The 26,622-nt window shown below is 35.9% G+C and overlaps 3 protein-coding genes across 6 annotated transcripts; 1 reads left to right on the top strand and 2 right to left on the bottom strand.

Moving 5' to 3' along the window:
* Positions 1-710: 710 nt before the first annotated feature.
* On the bottom strand, positions 711-10,506 carry kctd7 (potassium channel tetramerization domain containing 7). Of its 2 annotated transcripts, XR_008532395.1 has the most exons (5): positions 9,972-10,506; positions 8,416-8,585; positions 4,533-4,711; positions 2,223-3,835; positions 711-2,192 (listed from the first exon to the last, which is right to left on the bottom strand). XR_008532395.1 is itself a non-coding variant. In XM_054625959.1 (4 exons), exons 1-4 carry the CDS (start codon positions 10,251-10,253, stop codon positions 3,459-3,461), a joined length of 1,008 nt encoding a protein of 335 aa, XP_054481934.1. In that variant the 5' UTR covers positions 10,254-10,506; the 3' UTR covers positions 711-3,458. The 2 variants fall into 2 exon arrangements, 1 of the variants encoding a protein (XP_054481934.1); XM_054625959.1 differs by having other exon boundaries at positions 711-3,835.
* A 3,172-nt stretch (positions 10,507-13,678) lies between these two features.
* On the bottom strand, positions 13,679-16,924 carry LOC129113857 (serine/threonine-protein kinase pim-1-like). The gene is made up of 9 exons (XM_054626340.1): positions 16,861-16,924; positions 16,346-16,633; positions 15,387-15,512; positions 14,988-15,100; positions 14,835-14,882; positions 14,517-14,726; positions 14,170-14,350; positions 13,886-14,056; positions 13,679-13,770 (listed from the first exon to the last, which is right to left on the bottom strand). Exons 1-9 carry the CDS (start codon positions 16,922-16,924, stop codon positions 13,679-13,681), a joined length of 1,293 nt encoding a protein of 430 aa, XP_054482315.1.
* A 1,613-nt stretch (positions 16,925-18,537) lies between these two features.
* On the top strand, positions 18,538-26,071 carry si:dkey-183i3.6 (LAT2 domain-containing protein). Of its 3 annotated transcripts, none has more exons than XM_054626258.1 (13): positions 18,538-18,597; positions 21,246-21,350; positions 22,691-22,733; positions 23,163-23,206; positions 23,568-23,601; positions 23,924-23,958; positions 24,046-24,084; positions 24,179-24,209; positions 24,322-24,374; positions 24,523-24,576; positions 24,665-24,724; positions 25,638-25,736; positions 25,829-26,071. In XM_054626258.1, the coding sequence occupies exons 2-13, from the start codon at positions 21,248-21,250 to the stop codon at positions 25,858-25,860; spliced, it is 627 nt and encodes a 208-aa protein (XP_054482233.1). In that variant the 5' UTR covers positions 18,538-18,597; positions 21,246-21,247; the 3' UTR covers positions 25,861-26,071. The 3 variants fall into 3 exon arrangements, with proteins under 3 accessions (XP_054482233.1, XP_054482237.1, XP_054482236.1); XM_054626262.1 differs by lacking the exon at positions 18,538-18,597 and adding an exon at positions 18,743-18,808; XM_054626261.1 differs by lacking the exon at positions 18,538-18,597 and adding an exon at positions 21,090-21,154.
* The last annotated feature ends 551 nt before the right edge of the window (positions 26,072-26,622 follow it).

Genomic DNA, 26,622 nt, shown 5'->3' with positions numbered 1-26,622 from the left:
AATTGGATTATTTTTTTAATCCAGCGTACTCTTGATAGTATCTGGAGATTACCAACCCTGCCTTTAAGGGTTCAGACTGTGTCGGAGCTCTCCCTGGTGCTGATCTCCAGTTAACCCCAGAGAGGAGCTCCAGCCATTTACTTTACACATCTAACCTGATGACATACAATATTGTATCATCAGCATATAAATGGACATTACAGTGCTGAGTTTGAAAATAAAACATTTAGCGTTTAGCTCAAAGCACTGCCGTACATGTGAAGAGCCTGACAGGTCTGCTGGCATAGCTGTAAACTTTTGTTGTCATTTTTTTTTTGTCTTTTTACCTTTGAGCTTTTGTGCGTCTTTATCATCCCGCGTATGTTAGCATCAAACTTTATGCTTTTTTTAAATAAGATTTTGAATGGAAGAATTGTAATTGTAACAGAGTATTACTACACTGTGGTAATACTACTATACTTGAGTAAAACATTGTACTTATTCCACCATTGCCTCTTGCTGACATCCTCAAACTTCTGGTCTTCCGTGCCGACTTTGAGGCAATATTATTGATTGATTTTGGCTCAGCTCGCTCTGGTTATTTCACAGTAAAAACCTGTTAAAAGAGTTCCATATGTTTTTATAAATAAAAGGACACATTGTAGAAGCATTTTACAGTTATTTTTTACTTTTATCATAAATAATAAAAATTACATTTCTTTTTTCGCTGCAAACAAACGAAAATCCCAAATAATACTATTGAATTGTAGCTTCCTAGAAGCTAACATAAACAGATAAATAACATTGTAAAAAAATTGCAAACATAAAAGTGTAAACAAAGATTAGCAGTGTTTCATCTCTCCTGCATCCGTTAAAAGGACAAGAAAATAAGCATGTTATAAATGTAGTGCGCTGTTGCTTTCTATCGTTGTTTATCAGACACTTTCACTTGAGGTAAAATAAAATCATATATTGGTTACAATCACAAAGCGCTTCGACTTCATTATCAAGTACAGTAGGAAATAACATTTAACTTAACGGTGATTGAGTTAACAATAAAGAACAATAATAGTTGATTCTCTCTGTGACAGTTACTAAAATAAATATTGTACATTTTTTAACTGAGAAACAATGGACGAATGTGTAAATAGCTGTGTTTCATCTGCAAATATTAGATTAGTGTGCAAAAACTTCAGCTACCTTCAATCGCTGGCAACTTTGAGTAAAACAAGTAAAATGTGAAGACGGACAAAATGGATACCACCAAACATTTCTCACATCTTTAAAAACAAGCTCCTCGGGAGATTGCATAATTAAAATATACTCTGTTTATCCAAAAAGAAACTGGTTAAACAGTTAATCTGCATCCTGAAACAAAACTTATTCCTAAAAAATACAGATTTGACTTCAGACTTTACTTACTTACAATATTCAATATTTACCACAAGGTCCTTTCTTTGCTCTGGAAATGTGGTGAGACAGTTCTGAACCCAATCACATACCAATCAAGGTTAGGGAGAAGCTAGGAAAAAACGAAGCTATTAAATAAATTAAATAATAATAAAGTGAGACAATGGGCAGGATTGACTTTAAAATTAGATGAACGGTCAAACGACCCACTCCTGATGCGACAATCCTCTCAGGCTTTAGATTTTTTGCTTAAATCCTTCGTCAATGTGTCTAGAACTATCATTCAGTCAAAGAACTCCAACAAACAGTCTTTGTAGTTTGATACATGTAAGTTGGAAATAGAAACATTTGATTTTAAGCTCAGAAAGACACTTTTTGGGTCGAGGTTATGTGCCTTAAAGGACTATGTAATGTTTAAAAAGGGGAAATGTCCTTTTGTCTCTCAAATGAAAAGTTCTGTGCTTTAGCTAAATATGCACTACTGTTTAACAAACATTACTTAGTCAATTAAATAAAGCAATAACTTGTTACACTACATTTAAAAGCAATTATAATTGTTTTGTGGCCACAGCGGCTGCTGTTTGGTGAAGGTATTCATTAAAATTGGAACTAATTTGTTCAATCAGACGCTCAACATGTCATCCAGTCTGACAAGAAATTATAGGCTTCAGTTTTAAGAAACACAGCCGTGTAAAGAAGCTACATAATGGCTGGCATTTCTGACAGCGCTGCTACTTCAAGAATATTTTCTATACTTTGTGTTTTTTCTTTAACTTGCATGTGACTACAGTGACTGTGCTGGACTCTGAGTGCGACCAAAACCCGTCTGAAACCTTCCCTCAATATCATGATTTAAGGTGAGACCTTTGAATTGTAACTTAAAGGAATAGTTCACCCAAAAGCAGCCTAAATTGTATATAGTAATCAATTCCCTAAACTCTCTATGGTCCCAGAAACAGTTACTTATCGAATGACATTAAGGATAGTGGAGCGTTGGAAACAAATGACAGCATATCAGGGCAAACAGACTCTGAATCTGTCTAGAAGACGGCAAAAAAAGGTTATTAAGCTTTCGAAAAAGCTTCTTAATATTTACGTGCAGCATTATCCGTAGCATTTCCGAGGAGGATAATCCCAAAAAAAGCTTTGTATAGCAATATCATAGCAAAAATAGTTGTGTTTGGATTTCCGTTAGCCAACAAAAGGATACAAGACTTTGATTAGTCTGCACAGAGAGTTTCAGAAAGTTACCTTTTCTTTGCTGTCTTTAGTTTCGAAAGTGTTTTTTCACTGATATGCTTTCATTGTTCAGGAGCTCCCGCTCTCAATAGAAAAATTTACTTCTGGGGGTTAATTATTGTTAATTATTTCTGGTTTTGGTTGAATAATTCCTTTAAGAATAGAACTTTAAATAGTAATTTTGTTGTGTTTTTTCCCTTTCTTGTGAACATTTTTACACCTCTTTCAACTCTTCCTAAAAAATACTGGGTGTGGTCCGAAGTGTGTGTTGGACACACCTGTAACAACACCAAACAGTGATGTCACAAGGTCCTAGAGTACACCTTTACATCACTGCATCAAGGTGAGAAGTTAAACCAATGGAGGTTGGTTATGTTGTGTTGTTATGTTACTATTTAAAGTATTAGTATTGCTTTGGTATTTACACTGAGTTACCAGTTAATTAGGCAGAATTAAATCAAATTAATGCAGTCTTAAACAACAGTCCGACAATAAATCCTACTTCATGAAGTATTTGTTGAAGCTGTTTTAAATTTAAGATTTAATACAGGACTGTTTTTTTTGGACTGCATTAAAGTTGTCCTTAATAAACTAGCAACTGAGTTTAATTTGTGTTATTCATTTTGAAAAGAAAGAAAATTGTAAATATTTTGGGGGAACATAATACTTATATGTTGAAGGATGATTTAAAGGGTGACATTTTAAGACATCAGCACAAAATATTGGCAACTTCAATATAAAAACCAATATCGGTCGAGTTGTAGTAAAAACGGAAACATCCATCCTTTTTGCGTTTTGGTCCCATCGGCTCTGACCGCCTCCCTCCGGCTTCACCACCACGTGATCTTGAACTCGTAGATGGGCCTCTTGCAGTAGTAATGGTTGATAAGGTGCTTGTCGCAGACGCCGATGCACTGCTGCTCGGCGGTGATGCCGCGCTCGGCCAGGTCGCTGACGATGCAGTGCAGCAGGTCGTAAACGTCCGCCACCGCCTCCCAGGGTCCGAAGGAAACGTCCACCTCGCAGTGGTGCTCGAAGAGCTTGGCCTCGCTGTCCGAGCGCTCGAAACGCAGAGAGTTAAAAAGGGGGCGCTCGTACGGCGTGATTGGCATCTCCTCCTTGTAGACGCAGATCTTCAACTTGGCGAACCGCGCCTTCTTCTGTATGGCCCTCAGTTTGGCGATTTCCATGATACGCTCTAGATTGTCTGAAATGAAAACAGTTAAATAAATGACATATTTCTGTAGACTCATTCATGTTTTTTCATTTTCCTGACATAAAATTGTACAAATATGTTAAACATCTCTAAACAGAGCAAAGTCTGCGTGTATTATTTACTGTGGCCGTGAGCCACCCACCAGTGCTGTGTTTATTTTTACGCTGTTGAGCTCTCTCGTGTTTAATTTTTAATGAATGAATGAATTTACATAAATTATGTACAACATTCCCCTTATATGTGGGCTACTCTCTTCAGGCCAACCACGTGCTGCTGACAAACTAAACATCAATTTTGTAACACCTGTTATTCAAAAATGTTCAATGTTCTTTGAGAGCGTCCTGAAACTCTGAGCAGCTTTGGAGACATTTTAAGCTGTCTAATAGTTAATGTTTTATTATGAACAAACAAAACTGTTTGTGTATGCTGTCAGGCCAGACTTTAAGAAATCGGAATCAGCCAGGAAAATTGCAATCGGTGAATCTCAAAAAGTAGTCCTTTGATAGTTAGTCTGCAAACAGGAGCGGCCGGTAGCTAATTCTCCGTACTTTTAATGGTGCAAATTTGCCGAAATGTGAACAAATACAGGCAAAGAAATGGGGCTCAAACTACCTCCACTGTGTCAGACTTTGAAAAGACCATTCTCCACCTTTAACATTAACATCCATGCTCATCCACATACACATACCTCTGTAGTATGGCATCAGGTCGAGGAAAGCCTGCCGGACTTTCTCCCCGGTGAGCGGCTGAGTGTCCTCCAGGCTGTCCAGCAGCGGGCCGAGGGAGTAGTACTGAGCCTCTCTGTGCACCGCTCGCACCCGGTCCCTGTGGGGAAGCTCACCTTCTCGCAAGAAGTTCAGGATGTCCCTTTAAATGGAAAACAAAAATAGTCTCAAACTATTCCAGTTAAAACTGTATTCCTACCTGCTGAAATGTAAGAACTCTGCTCTGATGTAAGAGGGATGTTGTTTATACACAAACAATACTGTTGAAAAGTTTGTAATCACCTTCCAAAAAAGCTTGATTGGGTCCAGTCATATGTCTAAAAAGAGGACCACTCTATATTTCTGAATGAACGTTAATGATCTTAGGTTGTAGAAAGTCATCTTTACAACAGAATGCTGTAGAATGGTTCAACCAGACAGACAACTGAAGCTCAGAAAAAGACAAATGCCCAATAATATCTGCATGGTTCGGCTCGACTCGACTCCCTTTTGGTACCAGGAGCTTTCCTCTGTTTCCCTTTCCAAAGACGAGATAATGTGCAGCTGGAAGAAGCAGTTCAGTTTGTGAGAAGCATGTATACTCTGCTTAAATCTTGTTGTTAGACCTCCGAACCGTCCGTGGGGAAAGTGCTCTGACCATTCAGCTGAATTATAATTAAGTGTCTCTTCAATAAAATACTTAAAAGGCATTTGATTGAGAGCTTTCTCATCACGTTTATTTCCTCACAGGGAAATTAATTAGATTAATTTCCACCACAAATAATTTAATCGACGACCAAACAGAGAGCTCTCTGCACTTTGTCAATTTGGCCCAGTTTAAACCTGAGTAGACTGCAGATAGCCCAAAGGAAAACAGACTCACTTGATATTTAGAGCCCAGTTTATGGACTAGAAAACAAATTCACAATCCAAGTTTCAACAGTATTCTCAGTATTGGACTGAATGAAAGTTTGAATAATTTAATTACTGTGTTTCGAGAGGCAAAACTATTTCAATCGTGAATAATACCTTTTGGGTCTAAATAACACTGTTTTTTAAATCTCTTTTAATGCAGTAACATACTTTGCCAACAAAGTAGATTTTCTACTTCAATGCAGCAGAACCTGGAGGGCTCGTAAACATAGAGGATAAAATGAATGCAGAAGAAATACAGAGAACTCCTGGAGGGAAAAAGAAAAACTGCTGCAGTGTACAATACAACAGCAAATAGGAAAAAAGATTTATTTTCCTGCACAGACAATAGCTATAAAAACACAAAGGTTGGCTTTAAACACCTGTGTTTACGTCCCAGGTGAAAAGGCTCCTCCTGAGTGTCTGGGTTTTAGTTCTTTATATATATCTACGTACCTTCCATGTCTCATTCTGCGAGCTCCTTGTTTTTAAATCTTTCATAAGTACCCCCTCACACAGGCACATTCACACAGAGCTGACCTCACCTCAAACTGCAGCTTACATAAGTCGTGCATCTTGACTCAGCTTGTTATCACATTCATATTTAAAGAGATTTGCTTCCGCCTTTTAGCACCATTAGCCGACCACTTTAGTCCAGACTTAAATATCTTATAAAACGTTAAACAGACGTTGATGTTCCCCTGGCGATGACGCCTACTGACCGTGGTGATCCTCTGACTTTTCTTTTAGCGCCACCATGAGATTGACGTTAGTGGTTTTGAGTGAAATGTCTCGACAATTATTGGATGGATTGCCACGAAATTTGGTCCAGACATTCATGTTTACTCATGATTAATTGTAATCACTTTGGACATATCTTAAAGCTAAGGTGGGTAATGTTTTGAAAAACATATTTTGTTATAGTTACATCCCAACAGCAGTCAAATAAATCAAATGCTCTGACAAAAAAATAAAAAAATGCAATTAATTCAATATCTGTGGCTCTTGCAGGATTGTAATAAGCCCATTATTCGTCCAGATTTAAATAATTGTACAGGCTACTACCTACAAGCTGCTAGTTTGACAGCAGTGAATACTAACGTCAGCCATGTTTGTTGTTTACTCTCATAATGATAATTCAAGTTGAGTGGTTTAGAAGACGGCCTGAAGAGACAACCTATTAGTGTTGCAGACTTGGCTACTTTCATTTGAAATGAGTTGGCAACACTGGGCTGGGTTTTTTGGTTGGATAATTTTTTTAATCAAATTAAATTGACCATGAAAGATATCTGCCGGCTGTGATTGTTCATGTAAATTGTTCTGTGTTGCAAGCTTTATGTTTAAGATGAGATAAGAGAGCCTTGAGTGTCATCCATCAGTACACAGTACAGTACACAGAGGGAGGTAATCGTGTTTCTCCTGGTCTGCGGTGCAAAACAAAAACAATGAATGATGCAACATTCAAACCACACAAAATATGCAAAGTACAAAAACAAGATGCTATCATGTAGTGCAATAGGCGACATAGAAAAGTATAAATATAAATGAGAGATTAAGAAAAGTATAAATGTAAATGAGAGAATAGGAATATGTGTAAATAGTACAGCAGCAGTTTGTGGGAGGAAATCTACTGTTTGTTGTTTTGCAATCATTTAAAATAAGCTTTGCTTTTTTTGTCTGCAGTCTCTGTGGTAAACAAAAGTTTAGTACAGAAAGTTGAGTTTAGGTACGAGACGATGCACACAGCTCAATATTTTTAATTAGCTGCATCTATTTTTTCATTTGCCAGTTTCCTCTGGCGTTCCACTCTATTTCCATTAACAAAGACACCGAAGTGTAACTGAAGGCTGCTGTGTAACTACCCGGACACAGACACACAAACATTGGCCAGTTCTTATCGGCGCAGGCATATGTATGAGCAAACAAGCACAGAAATAGATATGTAAATCAGTTTACAGCACTAACAGGAGAGAGAGAGAGAGACTCATGGATAACTGTCAGAGAAATAATGAGCTGCCAGCTGCGGCTTTTAGATTGCAGAGTGTGAACTTTTAATATCCGCAGCTTTCTCTCAGTGTCCATTTATAAACCTCACAATCACCCAAGTGTTTCTGACATAATCATGAGAAAATAATACTGCAAACTGCTCCATAAACAGGTTAATAAATTTGCACGCTAACGTTGAGAAAGTTTGGAAACAACAGTTATGTTGATATTTTTCTTCATTCCTTCAACAATGTTTATTTTACTAGATATAAAAACAAAAGTATAATACATTACAATTGTATTATTTATTATACTTTTGGACCCAAAAGAAGAAGAATTAAATGATTCAAATATTGGGTTTTGAATGTGTTTTCCAGTGAACCAAAACGGTGCAATCAGGCTCTAAATATCTGTTTTTCTTTTGGCCCCATTCAGTCAACTCAGTGGCGAGATTAAAGAGATGTGATTTAAGAATCCCTGATCCAGTTCAAATAGTGCTAACCCCAGACTATCTCTTGAAGAAGAGCTTCTCCAAAGCAAAACCTTGCCTGTTAGCATTCCAGCTTGTTATCGGCTGCGTTATTGTACAATTGACACTGAAACTGGAACCTGTTTTCTAAAAATTTTGAGGTCTCCAGTTTCTTTTACCAATGAGTGGGGATTTCTTCTATTCTCATTGAACTGTTGCTCAGAGGTGTCTTTGTCTCCTTGAGCTTTTTCTATTGTCAGTCTGGTTGAACCGACAGCGTTTTGTTCTCCATGTACAAAACAAATCCTTCATTAATAATAAATTCTACTCGTAAAGAGGATTTCCTACAACTCAACAGCATTAAATACCTTTTAAACATTAAGAGTCCTCTCAGCCATCTAACTGTGCAGTAATGTCGATTAATTGATAGCATATTCACCTGTTGATATTTAGTATTTAAGTCGTTGGTCTGAAAGTATCTCGCACACAGTGCAACTCACGCAAAATATGTTCCGTCCCGATCGATGAAGTAGCGTCCCTCAGCATCACGTGGGATGTAGTGACGACCGCTGAACATGGCGGCCAACATGGTGTCCTCGTATCGCCGCAAGGTGGACAGGCGGGTGGTGAAGTATGTGCCCCCAACGTTCAGAGAGATGACCTCTGGAAACTAGAGAAAAAATATGGAAAGTAAAAATGTGACTGTTATGTTTGTTACAAACCATAAAACACAACAAGAAGACAAAAAGGTTGTTATTCAAACAAATGTATTATATTAAAGATTTTGATAGATGAGTGTATGCAAAAAAAGAGCCTATTTTACTACAAACAAATACCTACAAGATGGTTCTTAACTACTAAATATGTTCAATAAATGAAACTCAGAGATTTATTTCCCTGTAAGGACGGAGAATCTGTGTAAAGGTGTATTTAACAAAGCATTGTTTCCTTAATGGTTAACGAGGTAAATGTGACAATTAATCATGATATTGCAGGTCTTACAGCCACTCAATTCAAGCAGCTATACAACCACACCACACACTTTTTAACAGTTTAATTTGAAACAGTTTTATTTGTTTGTTTTAGGTAATGAAGACTTTAACTGTGCCTATAAAGTAGACTGGTTTATGTTTAATGGACTTTAAAGGCTTGAGGCTTTTCAAACATGCAGAACTGTGGTGGTTATATGTATTAAATAGTATCCTTTATTACAGCCATAACAGCAACTCAAAGATAAGCTGTACATACAGTACCAGTCAAAAGTTTGGACACACCTTCTCATTCAACTACTTTGAAGAATCTAAAATATAAAACATATTCTGGTTTGTTGAGCATTTGTTTGTTTACCACATAATTCCATATGTGTTCCTTCATAGTTTGGATTTCTTCAATATTAATCTACAATGTAGAAAAAAATAAAAATAAAAATAAAGAAAAGCCATTGAATGAGAAGGTGTGTCCAAACTTTTGACTGGTACTGTACATGAAAAAGAAGTAGTGTAGATAAGATTTTTTATTTATTTTTAAGGTAATATCTGTTTATTTTACCATATTTTAACCCATAAATCACTTTTTGTTGTATATTTGGTTCCTACATGTTTATTGTCTGGTACTGCATTACATTTTAGAAGTTATATAGTTATAGTTATATGTATATAACTATATATTATATATGTTATATGTATATAACTATAACTAATAGTTATATGTATATAACTATAACTATATAACTTCTAAAATGATCATCAGACCAAACTTAATCTAGAAATAAATGCTCATTCAACACCTCTATTTTACCCTTTACTTGACCACAGAAATAAAAGGATTATTCAGCTGGATCACGTGGTCGCTCCTCAGCTCGAGTCATGTGACACCTGTCAGCCAATCAGGACAGAGCTCCGGTCAGCCGACCCCTGCCCTCTGTATAAGCATCCCTGTCCACTAACACAATGACGTTTAGTGGGTAATAAACACATATATATGTATATATATATACATATACATAAGTATGAGTCATGGTGGGACGTGTTTGGTGTGGTGAGGCGGCCGGCCCTACCTCCTGCTCCGCGGTGTTGAGCGAGGAGCGGAGCGGCTTCCGGAGGTCCTCCTCCGCAGCGGAGTCCGAGCTCGACATGGCATCGCCCGCGGCCGAGAACACCACCATCACCCTGGGCAACGGCAGCGTGCGCCGCTCCTGGAGGAACCGCCTGACTTGCGTGGTTGCTCCGGGCAACGGGCTGAAGGACAGAGCCTGGCGGTGGTCCCTCTCCCTCCCGCCGCCGCCGCCGTTGCAGCCGTTGGAACCGCCGTTGGAGCCGCTCGACCCATTCTGCTGCATACGCGCGGCGAGCCAACTGTCGTGCGCCGGAAACGATCCTTTAATTATTTATTATTATTTTATTTTTTTTAATAACAATTTAAAAAAAACAACAACAGAGGGTGGGGCGCGAGCAGCTGCAAGGAACCGAACACACCCCCGCCTTCAGAGCGGAAGTGGGGACATTCCGCTGTCAGTGATTTGAACGTTAAAGAACTACAAGTTCCAGAGTGTTTTCGGTCTCACAACTCATACGTAAAGTGACGTAAAGTGACGTCATCACGTCAAGGAGCGCTCCTGGGCAGCGTGGGGGGGTTAAACTCCACTATGAGATGAAATAAAAGCATTTTTTTTTTTATATGAATAATACATCATGTAAATACGTGGCAATTTGATGATAACAAATTGTAAAAAAAATGTACTTAATTTAAAATGTCTTATAAAAAAATTTAATTAAATTTTTAAATGTGTTATGTAATTACTGTACTAATTTGAGTTAGGCTGCTTCTAGGTTATATATACTTTTCATTATATACACTTTATACTATTACACCTCTAGATCTCAGAGGGAAATATTGTACTTTTTACTTCACCGTATATATTTATACACTTAATTATTATTAAGATTATTAATAAATGATGATGTATATAGCGTTTTATTATTATATTTGATTATTGTGATTGTTTTACCCTGTACAGCACCTTGAGATTTCATTGTATTTTAAAGTGTGCTATATAAATAAAATCCATTATTATTATTATTATTATTATTATTATTATTATTATTATTATTATTACCAGCAGTATATAAAGTGGTTGAAATAAGATCCAACTTTAACATTTAATTACATTACAGTCATTTAGCAGACGCTTTTATCCAAAGCGACTTACAGGAAGTGTATTCAACATAGGTATTCAAGAGAACTACTAGTCACCAGAAGTCATAAGTGCATCTCCTTTCTTAAACAAGCATCTAAAAGCATAAACCAGAGCAAAAGTATAGTGCAGAGGCAAATTACTACGAAAACAATAATTGCAACAGACTAATACGAATATAATAAGTGCTACAAACTACTACGAATAGGATAAGGATAATTGATGACCATATGAATGAATCAATATTTATAATGTAATGTAAGTCATGTTATTTTCCTTACGCATAATGAACACTGTTACTTTTAATACTTTAAGTATATTTTAATCATAATAGCTCTGTACCGTTACTTTTACTTTTCTGAATACTTCTTTCAGAAAGAATTAAACCAGCTTAAAGGACTTGGCCCAGTTTAGTGAAGCCTGATACTCGCTGTTGCCGGTTTGAATTGGCCGCTTTTTAAATCTTTTTCTTTGTAGTAAATCAAATTTTTATTTGCTTTAAATTGACTGACTTCTTTTTTTATATAATTATGTTTTAATCTTAATTTGCCATATAAGCACCTTGTACATTTACTTTGAAAGTTCTTATTTTTCTTTCTATCATTATTTTAAGGTAAGATGTCTTTTCTTAATGACAAGGAAGTGAGCAAACGCTTTTAATCAGGCCTAAAATGTTTGATGAAAAGCATTCAAAACGCCATGTTTCTTTTATATAAAAACACTAATACACTTAAGATAGTTGCCGTCAATATAATTTATTTGCAAGTGTTTTTCATTATATTGGAGAAACAAACCCTGGAAGTGGATTAAAAACTTTATTTAAGTCAAAATGTAAATTAAAAAAAAGTATTATGATTCTCTGTGGTCTAAAGAAAAGATGAATTCATTGGGTTTCAATTTTATCCAAATTTATTTTCATTGTTCAATATTAAATATCACATTATATTCCTGCTAATTAGGCTCTTTTGGCCCAAATCAGCAGCAGCTCCTGACTCTATGAAGACGAGAAAAAAACTCCCCAAAATGGGAAGAAAAACTCTGGAAAGGCAATTCAAAGAGAGATCCCCTCTCCTCGGACAACTGGGCGTGCTAAATGATCTGCAAGGTGGCCAATTATCATTTAATATTTAATAAAATTAAAGCATTTGTACCATAACCCTGTATTGTAGATTGGTAATAAATAAACCTTGAGTCCTCCTTCCGGTCAAAGAGAGAGACAGCATTAGTACTTGGATGACATTTGGGTTTTGCAATAAAAATAATAATAAAAATAATAATTTAGTTTGATGGCAATTATTTTATTACTAATTTAATAATGGTGAACTGTCACAGTTTCACCCATTCATACATTCATTCATTCATACATTCATACGTTCAATCACTGAAGGCCGGGGCTTCCACACAAGGAACCACCTGCCCGTCACATATATCACATATATCACATATATCACATATTCACATATATCACATATTCACATATATCACATATTCACATATATCACATATATCACATATTCACATATATCACATATATCACATATTCACATATATCACATATTCACATATATCACATATTCACATATATCACATATTCACATATATCACATATATCACATATTCACATATATCACATATTCACATATATCACATATATCACATATATCACATATATCACATATATCACATATTCACATATATCACATATTCACATATATCACATATTCACATATATCACATATATCACATATATCACATATATCACATATTCACATATATCACATATTCACATATATCACATATTCACATATATCACATATTCACATATATCACATATTCACATATATCACATATGTTCCATTCATACAAAGTCCGATGGCACAGCCCTCGGGAGCAATTTGGGTTCAGTGTCTTGCCCAAGGACACTTCGACGTGGACTAGAGGAGTTGGGAATCAATCCGCCGATCTTCCAATTGGAAGAAGACTCACTCTCCCTCTTAGCCACCGCCGCCCCCCTATGGGTTTGTTCTTGTGTTGTGTTTTCTTGTTGTGTTGTGTTTTTTTGTTGTTTCTTTTGTGTGTTGTGTTTTCTTGTTGTGTTGTGTTTTCTTGTGTTGTGTTTTCTTGTTGTGTTTATTTTATGTGTTGTGTTTTCTTGTGTTGTGTATTCTTGTTGTGTTTTTTTGTTGTGTTTCTTTTGTGTGTTGTGTTTTCTTGTGTTGTGTTTTCTTGTGTTGTGTTTTCTTGTTGTGTTGTGTTTTCATGTTGTGTTGTGTTTTCTTGTGTGGTGTTTTCTTGTGTAGTTTTCTTGTGTTGTGTTTTCTTGTTGTGTTGTGTTTTCTTGTGTTGTGTTTTCTTGTGTTGTAGATTAATGATGATCCCTGATATGTCGAGCAGGAGTTCCTCACGTTCTCCTTCCTGTTAAAGAGATCCTCTTTAGGAGTTGGATGTCAAGTTTGGGATTGGATATGTTGAAAGATTTTAAGTGTGTGTGGGTTAGGGTTAGGGTTAGGGTTAGGGTGTGTGTGTGTGTGTGTGTGTGTGTGTGTGTGTGTGTGTGTGTTTTTGTGGGTTTATCCGAGCCATGGGTGATTCCTGAGCTGCTCCAGGGTGATACGCTGATCCGGGTCTTCTGTTAAACATGTCCGTAAGAAGTCCTGGCAATCTGGAGAGAATAAAAGAGAAGAACGATGAAGTTTACGTCCACGGTGATCCATCAGGATGTGAACGAACATGAACGGATTTGAGTCCGCTGACATGTTTGTGTATGTTTTTCTTACTCTTGGAGAGCTTCCTGCTGATTCTCAGCTTCTTTCTGATGAACCTGGTGGTCTCGAATTCATTACAGTGGAGCGTGTCGAACAGGACGGTTCCCATCTGCCACACTGTGGTCGGTCCGGCTCTGTAGGTATGACGACTGAACCACTCTGGGGGGATGTGAGCAGAGGTACCTAGAACATACAGACATAACAATGTTAAGACGGTGAGGAGCTTTGTCGTAAAATTGTAAAAAGTCACAGATGGGTAAGTTAGTGAAGAGCAGGAGTAAAGCTAGACATCTTACCGTAGAATACCCGGTAAGAGGCTCCTCTCTTCACGAAGCAGCTCAGCCCAAAGTCGATGAGGCGAACTCGTGGGAAGTCTGAGCTGGTCTCGATCAGGATGTTTTCCACCTTGATGTCGCGGTGGAAGATGTGTTGTTTCTCAAGGTCGATCACTGCATCGACCAGCTGTCTCAGTATGATCTGACGGACAAAAAGAGAGAGAGGAGGATCAGAGAGGAGGATGGTTTGACATGTTTTCATGGCTGTGACTCTGTGAGATATGATCATGATCAACAGAAATTATGTCTAAAAACGAGTCAGTTCCTGTAAAAAGTTTAAAACACAGAATGATCCTCCAGCAGCTTACCTTGGCTTCCTTTTCGTCCAAGGAGCCTCCGTTGTCATCGATGTAGTCGTGGAGATCTGTGGATGGCATCGGTCTCTCCAGCACCAGGATCAGTTTCTTGTCCAGATCGAACCAGTCCAGCAGGGATATGGGTGCTGACGTCCCCTCTGATTCGGCCGCCAGTTTCAACATGATGGCGACCTCAATGGAGATTTTGTTCCCGTCGTCGTCCTGAAACATCACAACAGAGAGGAGGATGAGAGAGAGCCATGATTCATCCTTAATACATTCAGAAAGAGAGAGCGAGCGGTGTTGAATGCAGCAGATTGAAATACTCACCACGTGTTTGCAGAGAACTTTGTCCTTGGGAATGTGTTTGATGGCAACCTACGAGATACAAACAACACTTCGGTTAGCACTTCCTCATCATATTGTGTGTGTGCATGTGTGTGTGTGTGTTTGTGTGTGCAAGAACGTGTGTGGAACACTTACAGGAAGATGATCTGCTATGCGATATCCAGCGAACACAGATCCACATCCTCCTTCGCCAAGTTGTTCCAGCTGTTGGTATTTGGCCTCAAATTCTTTTAAATAGAGAAACACATATTTTGTTTTAATACATTTTTGAGTAACATCTACATGTTAACTAAACTCTAATATGAATCCTTCCTATGTTTTTTTTAACTTATATAAATCATAATTCTACATGTAACAAAATCAAGCCAAACCCTACATGTATTACTATCTACTGACCTGTTGTGATGCGTTCCAACAAATCTTGTTCGGTGTCTTTTTTGGTCTTCTGTTTGGTCTTCTGTTTGGTCTTCTGTTTGGTCTTCTGTTTGGTGTCTTTTTTGGTCTCCTCTTCGGTGTGTCCTTTGGTTGTGTCCTTGGTATCCTTTTTGGCATCCTTCAGGTCCGGCCTCTTCTTCTTCTGGTTTGGTTCTTCACCATCAGTGGTGGCGACCTTCCTCTTATCGCCTCTCTTGCTCACATCCACAGATGTATTGGAGCTTTCTACAGATGAGAAAAAAACAAGAGGAACATCAGTTTGTTGACAGTCACAACACTAACGTGGACAAAAAGTCCTGAAAACTAAATGACATCATGGGCCGTCATTCGATGTCTCCCAAATCACACATGAGTCTTTTCTGCTCTTCTGCCCCTTAGTTAAAAAACACTGGGTCTATTTAGAAGAACTCTGAATCGTTCACTTTGTGGCATCTTTTTCTCGTTTGGGCTGCTGAATAATAGTTTTAAATTTAAATGACCCCCTTGATCAACAATTTAATTTCACATATACAGCATTTCTTCTCAATAACGCCCAACATTGTAGGCTAGTTCTTTTTTTTTTTTAACTCACTCGGATAAAAAATATCGGGACATGCGGAAATGTTGGTTTCAGGTTTTAACGTAGGTGAATGCAGTTTAGTTTGTGGGTCTAACCCCATTGAAACCTTTAACAGCAACATCTATTTCTAAAAACAGACTATAGAAACAGAAACTACAGTGTGTTTGGTTTATTATCCATCCTATATAGGGAACTATTTTTGGATAAACATGTTTTCTTTTAGATTTTTAAACGTCATTTGTCAATGCACTGAGCACCAAAAATGGAATTCCTTTGTTCAATGGCGATGAATGCCAAAAATCTTGGATATATAAAAACCTGAAGGAAAATCCCAAACTATCTGCATAAATAGATACTGTAGTATTATGATTTAGGTTAATTAAAGTCTATTTAGATCAATATATCAACACCCAAGCTGATGTACAGTTCATCTTTCACCAATGTCTGAACCCTGTGTTCAGTAAATACTCTCAACAGCAGTGTCACATGATCAGCTTACCAGTGTCCGCTGAGGTGGATGGTAACTCCATGTCATACTTGAGGAGGTCGAGTCGTCTCCTTTTGTCCTTCTTCAGTTTTTTTTGTCCCTCTCCATCGTCTCTGACTTTCCTCTTCCCTCGTTTCACAGTGACGTCGTCCTCTGGGGTGGTTTGGGTCTCCTTTCCAGCGATCATTGCCATTTTGATGAGGGTCTTCCTGTTTAGACTGGCCTTCCTTTTGGTCCCTTTAGTCGGGACATCCATTCCCGATGATGAACTTTGCTCAGATGTGCTGATGTTTTTCCGTTCTACATATGAGAAAAACAAAGTTGAACATAAATTTGTTGTGAACAAAAGTCACTAACTGTATGAAATTGTCCTTATTTATAATCTCACAGTTCAGAAACAGATCACAAAGAGAAAAAGGGTCTGAACAGCAGGAATCAGAGGTCTATCTCGAGGTATTGACTCTGAATTAGTCCTCCGGATCAGTAACACCGGTGAACGCAGATTTCTGCCTGGATTTCTCACTTACTTCGGGTTTTTTTGAGGGCCGGAGAACGGCGTTTCTTTGTCTTCTTTGTAGCGTCTTTGTCCATGATGAGTTTTGATAAGTTTCTAACACAAAAACTTATGTGTGCCCCCATCTGATGCTTCAGTACATCTGACTGAGGTCACCACTGAGTGTGTTCCATTGCTGTGATGTGCGGAACATTGACCATGATGAGATGTTCTATCATGAGGTCATCACAGCAACATCACAATGAAGAGTTCCGGGATATGCAAATGAGTGTTGGTTCTAAATTGTGTATGTGTGTGTACAGTATATATGTATAGATGGAGGTTATCCACTGAATAAATTCATATAATGCATAAAATACTAAATGTACAAGAATACATGATATACTTGATATCGACTCTTTCTCAGTCATTTGGCTGACTTTCCTACAAACTATTAATATGTCTTTCCGTGTTTTGTTTTACTTACTGTTTGCAACATTTGAAACATGAAATGCATCATTTCTGTGTGCCAAAAGAAAATTTCAGTGAGAACATCAAATATAAAGTTTTTATTCACTCGACCTATAGTCTTTTGTTTATTTTAATTCATCAACAGAATGCAGGTAAAACATACATTTACTGTAAAACATCCACTACTGTTAGAGCTGAAAGACAAGCAAAGTCATGTTTGATTAAGGGTTGATCATTGTAAAGGCAAAAATACCACAAGTCATGACTGAATCTCACTGGTTTAATACTGGGAAAGACATTTATTTTTCTTGTATTGCCAAAGTTCGTAAGAAAAGTAATTAATGGGGAACTGCTAAAATGAACCCTTAATGTGTAATTTATGTTTCATTTAATAAGTATTTGATCTGAATTATTTCATGGGCTTCTGCCTGCCCACAGTAAAACATTTTAAACACTTATTACTATACAACTAAACATTATTATTGTTATTATAAACGTGTGTATTCTGCAATTCAGACATAAAAGAGTAGAAAAGTATACAGAAGCCCACAGATTAAGCCTGGTTTTTTTCCCGCTTTATTGTAAAAAATCATTCAGCATTTTATAGGGCCGACAGATTATTTTATCATTTTTAAGAAATAATCTATAATAGAATTACTGTTATATTTTCCATGTATATTGTTTTGATTTAAGTGGGTGGAGCTGACTTTAAGTGCTTAAAATCAAAAGTTTTTACTAATTTTTTTAAGGCCACTTAAAAACGTCCAGTTTTATCATAGCTTACAATGACCTTAAATGTATTTGAAAACCTCAACAGTTACTACGTGCACTGTGCGCTTTTGGTGAGATCTAAGATTTAGGTTCCTTTTTTCCAAAAAGCATTAAAATATGCTTATTTGTTTCCACAAATAATAATTTGATAACTATGTCTATCCACATTTTAAGGGATAACAATCCCTTAGATTATACATATTTATATGTACTTGGTACATTTATTTCAATACTTTAAGCACATTTTTCTTTAATATGTATATTTGTGGCACAGTATTTTTTACAGAGCAGTATTGCTACTTTTCTCACCACTGCAAGTAACAACATCTGCAGAGCAACACTGGTCACCTTAAAACACGATAAAGAGTTCGCACAGTAGAACCTGAGTGACACGCTTTGGTCTTCTGACCACACAGAGATTGTAGCTCTTCTGTGACTCAAGTTTGACGGATGTGGCGAGCTGTTGAAAGAGGAAGACAGCTTGTGCTTCAGCGATTATCTGAACAATGAGGCAGCCGGACCACTGAAGGTAAGACACAGCAAAACTATCAGTAATCTGTCTGTTGACTGAGGTAAAGCATCACATTTAATGTCTAATATTATCTTAAAATGTGTGTTTTTGGCCTACTTTCCATACTTTACGTATATTTTGCCTGTACTTCTTATGTACAGTTATAGCCTGTATACTTTAACTCACGAGCTAGTATTATCATAGTCTGGTACAGCTGCTTTTACTTGAGGTAAGTAAATTATCTGAAAGTTCTTCCATTCCTGTAGTAATAGCTTATTTCAATTCACACAGTTGCAGTTATGTTACCATTAATACTTCTTATTAGTTACATGTGAAGAGATCATTAACAAATAATAAATTGTTTGTTCTAGTTGCACGTTTTTTCCTCCTTAACCAGCTAACAGAATTAGTATTAATGTATTTGTAATTATAGTCCGATGATATAACACTACAGAATGAAAGGGACCATTCTGTTCCTAATGACTTGTGCTTCAAGTACGTTTTGACGGCAATACTTGGTTGTACTTTAACCTAAGTAAAATAATGAATGCAGGACTTCTACTTGTACTGTAGTATTTTTTTTATAGTGAGGTATTTGTCAATACTTCTTCCAGGATTCAAGGAATGGAAATATATTAAATTGTGGGCTAGTTGTTTGTTTTTACTGAAACCAAGAACTCAAGTACCGTACTTCAGAACAATTCTGAGTATATCCATTTTATTTTACATTATACTTCTTCCTCAGTAAATTTTGTACTTTATACTCCATTACGGTCATCTGAAACTGTTAGTTACTTTTTACATAAAAACATATCATATGCTTGTTTGATATGATTTAGTACTATACTACTAATAAAGTATCTCTATCTGGTATTAAATGTGCTTCACATTGACGAACTACAACATTGAAATGCTCTTTCATGTATTTGTTGGTACAGAAGCCCTGAGAGGCAAGTGACATTTTTGTTTTGGTGACCCATTTGGTGACCCATTGTCTAAATTCATATTTTGGGTTAATAATCTAAATCTGCAATGCAACATAAGGTTTCATATAATTGTGGCTGAGTAAAGAGTTCACTCTTTCCATCTGAAATATAGTAGAAGTATAATTTACATAGGAGCAATAGAAAGTATCCGGACAGGAAACGTTACAAACTGACCCAGGACAGGAGGGCTCTGCAGCGGGTTATTAAAACTGCCTCAGAGCATCTTTGGTTCCAATCTACCGAGCATTACTAATATATCAGTGAGGTGAGGTGCCTGCGCAGAGCCCAAAATAAACTATAGGACAACACGGGCTCCATATCGCATCAAAGTTCACCAAAGTTTGGTGAACTTTCGCCCATGATAGTGAATCAAAAGCCCGCTCCGATTCCATTGACTTCACCGCAAAATGTCAATGTTTTAAAACTGGTGTGACAAAGTCTTAAAATTAGTTTTTACTGCAACAGAGTTAAAACTGTTTAGATTTGTTTAACCGTGACATTTAAAACTTACATACATCTATTATCGTGTGTCATGAGAGTGAATCACATCTTTGGCTTTGATACCACAAACATAGCTGTAGTAAAGTTGTGGGATGAGCAGTGTTGGAAGAAGTATTCAGATCCTTTACTTAATAAAAAGTATTAATACCACACTGTGTAAATACAATTAAGTACAATTATTCAGTTATTCCATCCATTATCCGAAACCGCTTATCTCTGCTCCCAGCAGACCACATGACACATGACAATAAAAACATGACAATAAAAACCTGTGCAATACATTACACTGTGCAATAATAGTTAAAATAGTTTTTTCTGTCTGTAAATATAATATTTCAGTTATTGTTGTTTTTCTACTGTTTCTTATTGCTTATTTATAATACTTTTATTTTCATTTTTTATTTTTATCTTGTCTTTCTTCTACTATGTCTCTTGTGTGCACTTTACCCTATGCTACTGTAAGCCTGCAAATGTCCCCGCTGCGGGACTAAAAAAGGTTTATCTTATCTTATCTTATCTTATCTTAGTTATAAGATGTTTCTTGATTAATAAGACTGATTAAGGTTGATAAACTGGTGGGTAGTTTAACCTACAGTTATGCATCATATAATATAAGATCATCATATGTTTGTAGGGTGTGTGTATCTCTTACAAGTCAACTTTTCATGAGCTCAGAAAAACAGCCCTGTTTTCAGATTTGTGACGATGAATTAAAGTAGGAGAATTTTCTCAACACATAAAGAAACACTTCATAGGGGATAAAAAAACAGTAATCTGAAAAGTAACTAAAGCTGAGGACAAATGTAGTGGAGTGAAAAGTACAATATTCACCTCTAACATTTAGTGGAGTATAAAGCATAAAGTGACATGAAATGGAAACACCCAAGCAAAGTACATGTACCTTGAACAATGCTTACTTTCCACTACGCCTCTTAATTGACAGTGCACTTCATTGTAAAAGTGCATGTCTCGTATACAAGGGGGCTAACTAGGTTTTAGTTTTGCTTTGGACAACCACATCCTGTGGACCGCTATGCCTTGTTGACAGGAACACAGCAGCTGCTTCAACCATGACAAAAAGAATAACGGTTGATAGTTCACCTGGAGACGGCAGCTAATGTTTTGAGGTCACATCAAAGTTTTTTTATTTATTTATTTGTCTGCTTGTGTGTCTTTTAGGTATGATAGGAAACTCCAGTGTGCTGGCTGCAGTCCTGACTGTTGTGTCAGTGATGTCGTTAAGTTTGCTGTCTGTTCTCTGCCTGCGATGCAAAAAGAAATCCAGTAAGTGCGTTTACTCAGAGTGTGATTGTCTGTGATCTGTGCATGCTGCAAGAAGAACAACTCAATATAAGTCAAATGGTTTAACTTTATTTACAGGCAAAGATTTTGGGCAACTTTACACACTAAAGTTTTCTTACTCCTTTTTCAGTCATGTCTTAAGTTAGTATGTCCTCTGTATTATCAGTAGTTCAGGTTTAAGTGTGCCGCCTACACGTTCAAGACAAGAAAACAGGGCATGTAGGCAGAGGTTTACCACAGAGTTTATAGCAGTGGTGGAATGAAACTAAGTAGATTTACTCAAGTATTGTGTTTAAAATGGCAATTGCGAAGATTTTCACGTAGATAAATGTCTGTTAAGTTCCTTATCTATCGCCAAAGGAGGTTAAACAACGTTGAGAGAGCCAACAGCCCACTGATGATAGTAGTGCAATATTTATATTTTTGCAATATTCCAAATTACCAGACTGATAAACTCTGAAAACTCTCAACATTCCATTGTTTTTACTCAAATAGAAATTCTAAATCAAACCAGGATTGAAATCTGAAGGATTGCCTTTTTAAATACAGTTTTCAGACATACTTGTACTAAAACTGAGTATTTTAAGTTTCTGCTACTTTATACTTCTACTCCACTACATTACAAAAAGTCCTAAATGCAGAACAAATGTCCCCTGTGACTGTTATACTATTATATATTATATCATTAGATTATTATTACTCATACATTAATGTTAAAGCAGGATTTTACTGTTGTAGTTGGTTGAGATGGAGCTCATTTTTAACTATTTACTATTGATTATTTCCATTATGGATCAATTTCCTGATTATTGGTTTGTAAAAAGAGTGAAAAATAACACCTTCACAATGTTTGATTTGTCCAACCAACAGTTCAAACCTTAACATTATCACGACTACATTATATTTATTAACATTATTAAATGAAAAGCAATTTTTCATATTTGTGAAGCAGTAACTGTGAAATGATTTTACATGAATAACGACACCGAAAAATTTGCAGATTATCTTTCTGTCAATTGGTTCATTGATTCATTGACTAATCGTTTCAGCTGTACTCAGCTGAAATCATATTTTATAAACTTTTAATATTGTTTTGTGTGCGAATATTTAATTTGTTAAGTCACTAAATGTGTCAGATAAATGTAGTGGAGCAGAAGTATAAAAATAAAGTACAATGACCTCAAAATTGTACTCAAGTAAAGTACTTGAATAAATGTAAAGGCAACTTCGGCCCTGTTTCTTTACAGTAGTTGCACACACGTCTGTCTTCATTAGCAGGTTTAATCAAAGTGACCATTTTATCACCTTTGTCTCACTTGCAGAGATCATACACGAGGAGCATCAAATATACAACCCGCAGACGTTGTGAGTGTTGAGTATTTGTTTTCACATTCTGATGTCATGTTGGCTGATATCTTTTCTATCGGTTTTCTCCAGATAAGTCAAACAGAATTAGAAGAGAAAATGAAGGGAAATAATTACCCCAAATCTGTTGTAAACATGCATCATAATTAAGACTTTAGATGAAGGCTAATGATATAATAAGATGCTTATTACTGATGATATATGATTGATACTATATGCACTTATTAATGGTTTTGATCTATGGATGTCTCACAGTTATGAAAAATATATTAAAGACCATATAGAATTTTATACAGGTAATATACAGGTGATTTTTCTCTTAATACATCCTTGTTAAACTCCTATCTGTCCCATGGCAACATTGTAGTAAATTGTTTTGTTAAATATTAAACATATATTTGAATTTGTTTATAATATTTATCCTGACAGCCAACGTGGGGGAAGTGTTTTTACCGTGACGCAATCAAAAACAGGCAAGTGACGATTCATTTCTATTCATTATTCACTTATTTTATTGTACATTTGTTTCGGTACAAATTCAAGGTACATGAACTTTACTTAATTATAATAAGAGAGAAATATTTTACTTTTTATTGCACTACATTTGTTAATTTTAGGACTACAGTTTTCACCCCCTTCCGTATATAAAGGTGATAAAAGTACAACCTCAAACATCTACAGGTGTAAACAGCAACATTCACATTAGTGCAGCAGTAATATTCATCATGTATGATAGTAAAACACATTTTACCGCAAAATGAATACTTTTACTTTTCATATGAATACTTCTTCCAGCACTGTATTTAACTGAACTTGGAACTTTTTTATTTTCAGTGACCAGAGCCAATCAGATCACTTCAACCACACTGTACGTATACTTTGACACACATCAGCTAACAACAGCTTGGCTCTGCTCAAAGTACAAAAACAACAAAGAAAAGACCTTGAAACATGTGAAAAATCTCCTGTATTAACATGTTTTATCTCCTTTGATTAATCCGTTCACAAATAGAAATGTAAAAACAACATTTTGTGATTTTAGCAAGGGAACTATTTCTTTCCAAACAGCAGTGTATCCATCTGCCAAGCATTATCTTCTCTGTGGGAGAGATTCAAAATATGACACATAATCCCAAAATAAACTCAAAGGTTTGTCTTGACATAAAATTACTAATTTATTTGTTTTTCAGTGAAACAGAAGACGAATTTGAGGACTTTTCAACAGGTAAGCTCGTCATGTTCATTCTCATGTCAAAGATTTCAACACATTATTTTCTGCTAGAGGTTTATATGTAATGTATTTGTGCTACAGCTGCGGATGAACAGTCAGACTATCAAAATATCCCACATGGTAAATTCACACACACAAAACACAATAAATACATTTGTATTAAAATGTTAGTCATTTTTTTTAACACATATGTATCATTACTGTGTTGCTGCAGCCAAACCAGAAAGTGAGGAACACACATATGTGTCAGTTTGGAAGCTCCTTTTCTATATTTTCTCATTATAAAATATAAATAAATGTTATATATGTATATGAATGTATGTATAAAACACGTCTTATTTGTGTATTGTCTTATAGAGCTCCACTCGCGATCACACTGTATGAAAATGAACAGAAAGAAAGAATAACTGGTGAGCTTCTGCACTTTACCCTTTAAACTACATTAAATCAAATATGAAATGCATTTACATACTTTTAAAATAATTGAAAATATGTTTATAACTTACTATTTTTGAGTTTAACATTCATTATATGCCCTTTTTTAAAATATTTCTATAGATGCTGATCCAGGTGTCTATGCTAACATCGACACTTCATTATCGAGTAAAGATGGTTAGTTCAATTATTGAATCAAAACACTGACGTAAAAATAATGAAATATCAAAATAATCATCATTCAAACTGCTGTTTCACCAAACAGATGAGGACGACTACGAGAACGCTGAGTATCTGGACCAAGTTGTGCAGGAGCAAAGAGACAGTGAGTGACATAAATAACATTTATTCATTAAGTTACATTATATTCTATGGTTTTGTGTTATTCTGTAATTGGAGAACACCAAAATACTCTACTCAAGCAGAAGAATGTTTGTATCCTACCTGAGTAGAAGACTGAATCAACACAATCAGAGCCACGACTTTAGTACAATAAGTTTAATCTGCATTATTAATGTTTTCAGTCATCTTTAACCCTAAAAAAGTTGCTCTGATTTTTCTAAGAGGACACAAATGTCTGTGTAAAAAAAAAACTTCACAAAGAAGGGCACAACAATTGATTATTTTTTCTGTATACTAAATGCTATGGGTTTTTCTTCTCCCAGACTAAGCATCAACTTTATTTCGGTGCATTGCATCAAACACTGTAGTGCTCAATAATACATAACAATACTTAAACTGAAAGTCTAAGGTAATAGAATACATGATTTTATGCTGTAGTGGCCTTTGGATCCAATATTGTGGTTTTAATGGGGACATTTTTGTCCTGAAGGGGCCAAGTGTCTGCATTTAAGCTACACAGTTTATTATAGACTTACTTTAGGAGCTAAAATTGTGCTCACAAAAAAAACAAAAAAAACCCCAACACCCCAAATGTATGCCATGAGCATCAATACATCCAAAAAGTAAAAAAAAGGCAAAAAAAAAAGTCTGTAGCGAGGTACACGGGTAAAGTACAAATACAAATGATTGCAGTCTCTGAAATGGGAACCTTTTTTATTTTTAAATCTTCGTAAACAGAAAAGCTTTAGATTTTGTAGAGTTTATATGTCTGTATTATTGGTTGGAATTGGCTGGTTCTAGCTTACATTATAGCACACTTCATATTTTGTTTTACAGGAAGAACAAATGGTTGGATTATTTTTTTGTTGTAAATATTTTAATATGTTGTTAAATAGGTGCACATTATGACCACAGCCATACGTTACTTTACTCCTATGCTGAGACTCCGGTCCGTTTCTCTGAACCGGGGGCGTCCCGACCGCCATCTACATTAGGTAATGCATTTACTATTGATAAGTACCACATGATCACTACTTCAAAAGATACGAAATAGCCCCTTTAACTATTATTAAACCTTTTGTGACAGATGAGCCGGATTATGTGAATGAAAACGACTGACTGCACCTGATGAGGACGCAACCAGAAAAACATCAGCCTGCACTCTGAACTTTCTGTTGTGTTAAACTGACTGAAGTTAATTCTTTTCATTTGCAAATGATGTGAATAAAATACCCAAGTACCTCAATTGTGTCTAAAAACTTATGGCTGCAGTTTTAGTGGTAATAAATCAATTCAAACTAAAACACAATAAATAAATAGTAAAGACAAACTGTTGTTTCTCGTTAGAATTCTTGAATGTTTTGGTGAGAAAATGGAAAATGTTGAAGAATTTAATTTGAACTTTATAAAGTGACATTTAGGATTCAGGAAGTGACTATTCATTTTTAAATCACATTACTTTTGACTTAAAAATACTAAATAATATTAGATTTAAGAAAGATGTAGAGGTCTCTTAAACTGGTTCAAAGTAGATTTTAACATTTAACATTATTTGCCTTTTATTTAAACGCATCATAGGATTTCTCTTTTGTATTTATCAGTAGTGAAAATAAAAAGAATAGAGTTGGTATTGTTTATTATCCTTTTTCTTGATTAAACATTATTTATACAGCATTTCTTCTTTGCAACACTGACCTCGCTCTCTTATTGCACATATATAAACATATACACCTATAAATTATAAATATATTTTTGTTATTGTCATGTTACTTTCTACAGGAGATATGAAGGATTTCTCATTTAAAGTCACACATGCAGTATAACTTGCAGATTTATCGCCTGATCGTTTGAGCAGTACTTTTCCATGTTTGTGTGCAAAAA

The sequence above is a fragment of the Anoplopoma fimbria genome, chromosome 24 (assembly GCF_027596085.1).
Source record: "Anoplopoma fimbria isolate UVic2021 breed Golden Eagle Sablefish chromosome 24, Afim_UVic_2022, whole genome shotgun sequence".
In the NCBI taxonomy this organism is placed as follows: domain Eukaryota; kingdom Metazoa; phylum Chordata; class Actinopteri; order Perciformes; family Anoplopomatidae; genus Anoplopoma; species Anoplopoma fimbria.
The sequence above is the reverse complement of the archived record's forward strand: the minus strand, read 5'-3'. Positions and strand labels throughout refer to the sequence as shown.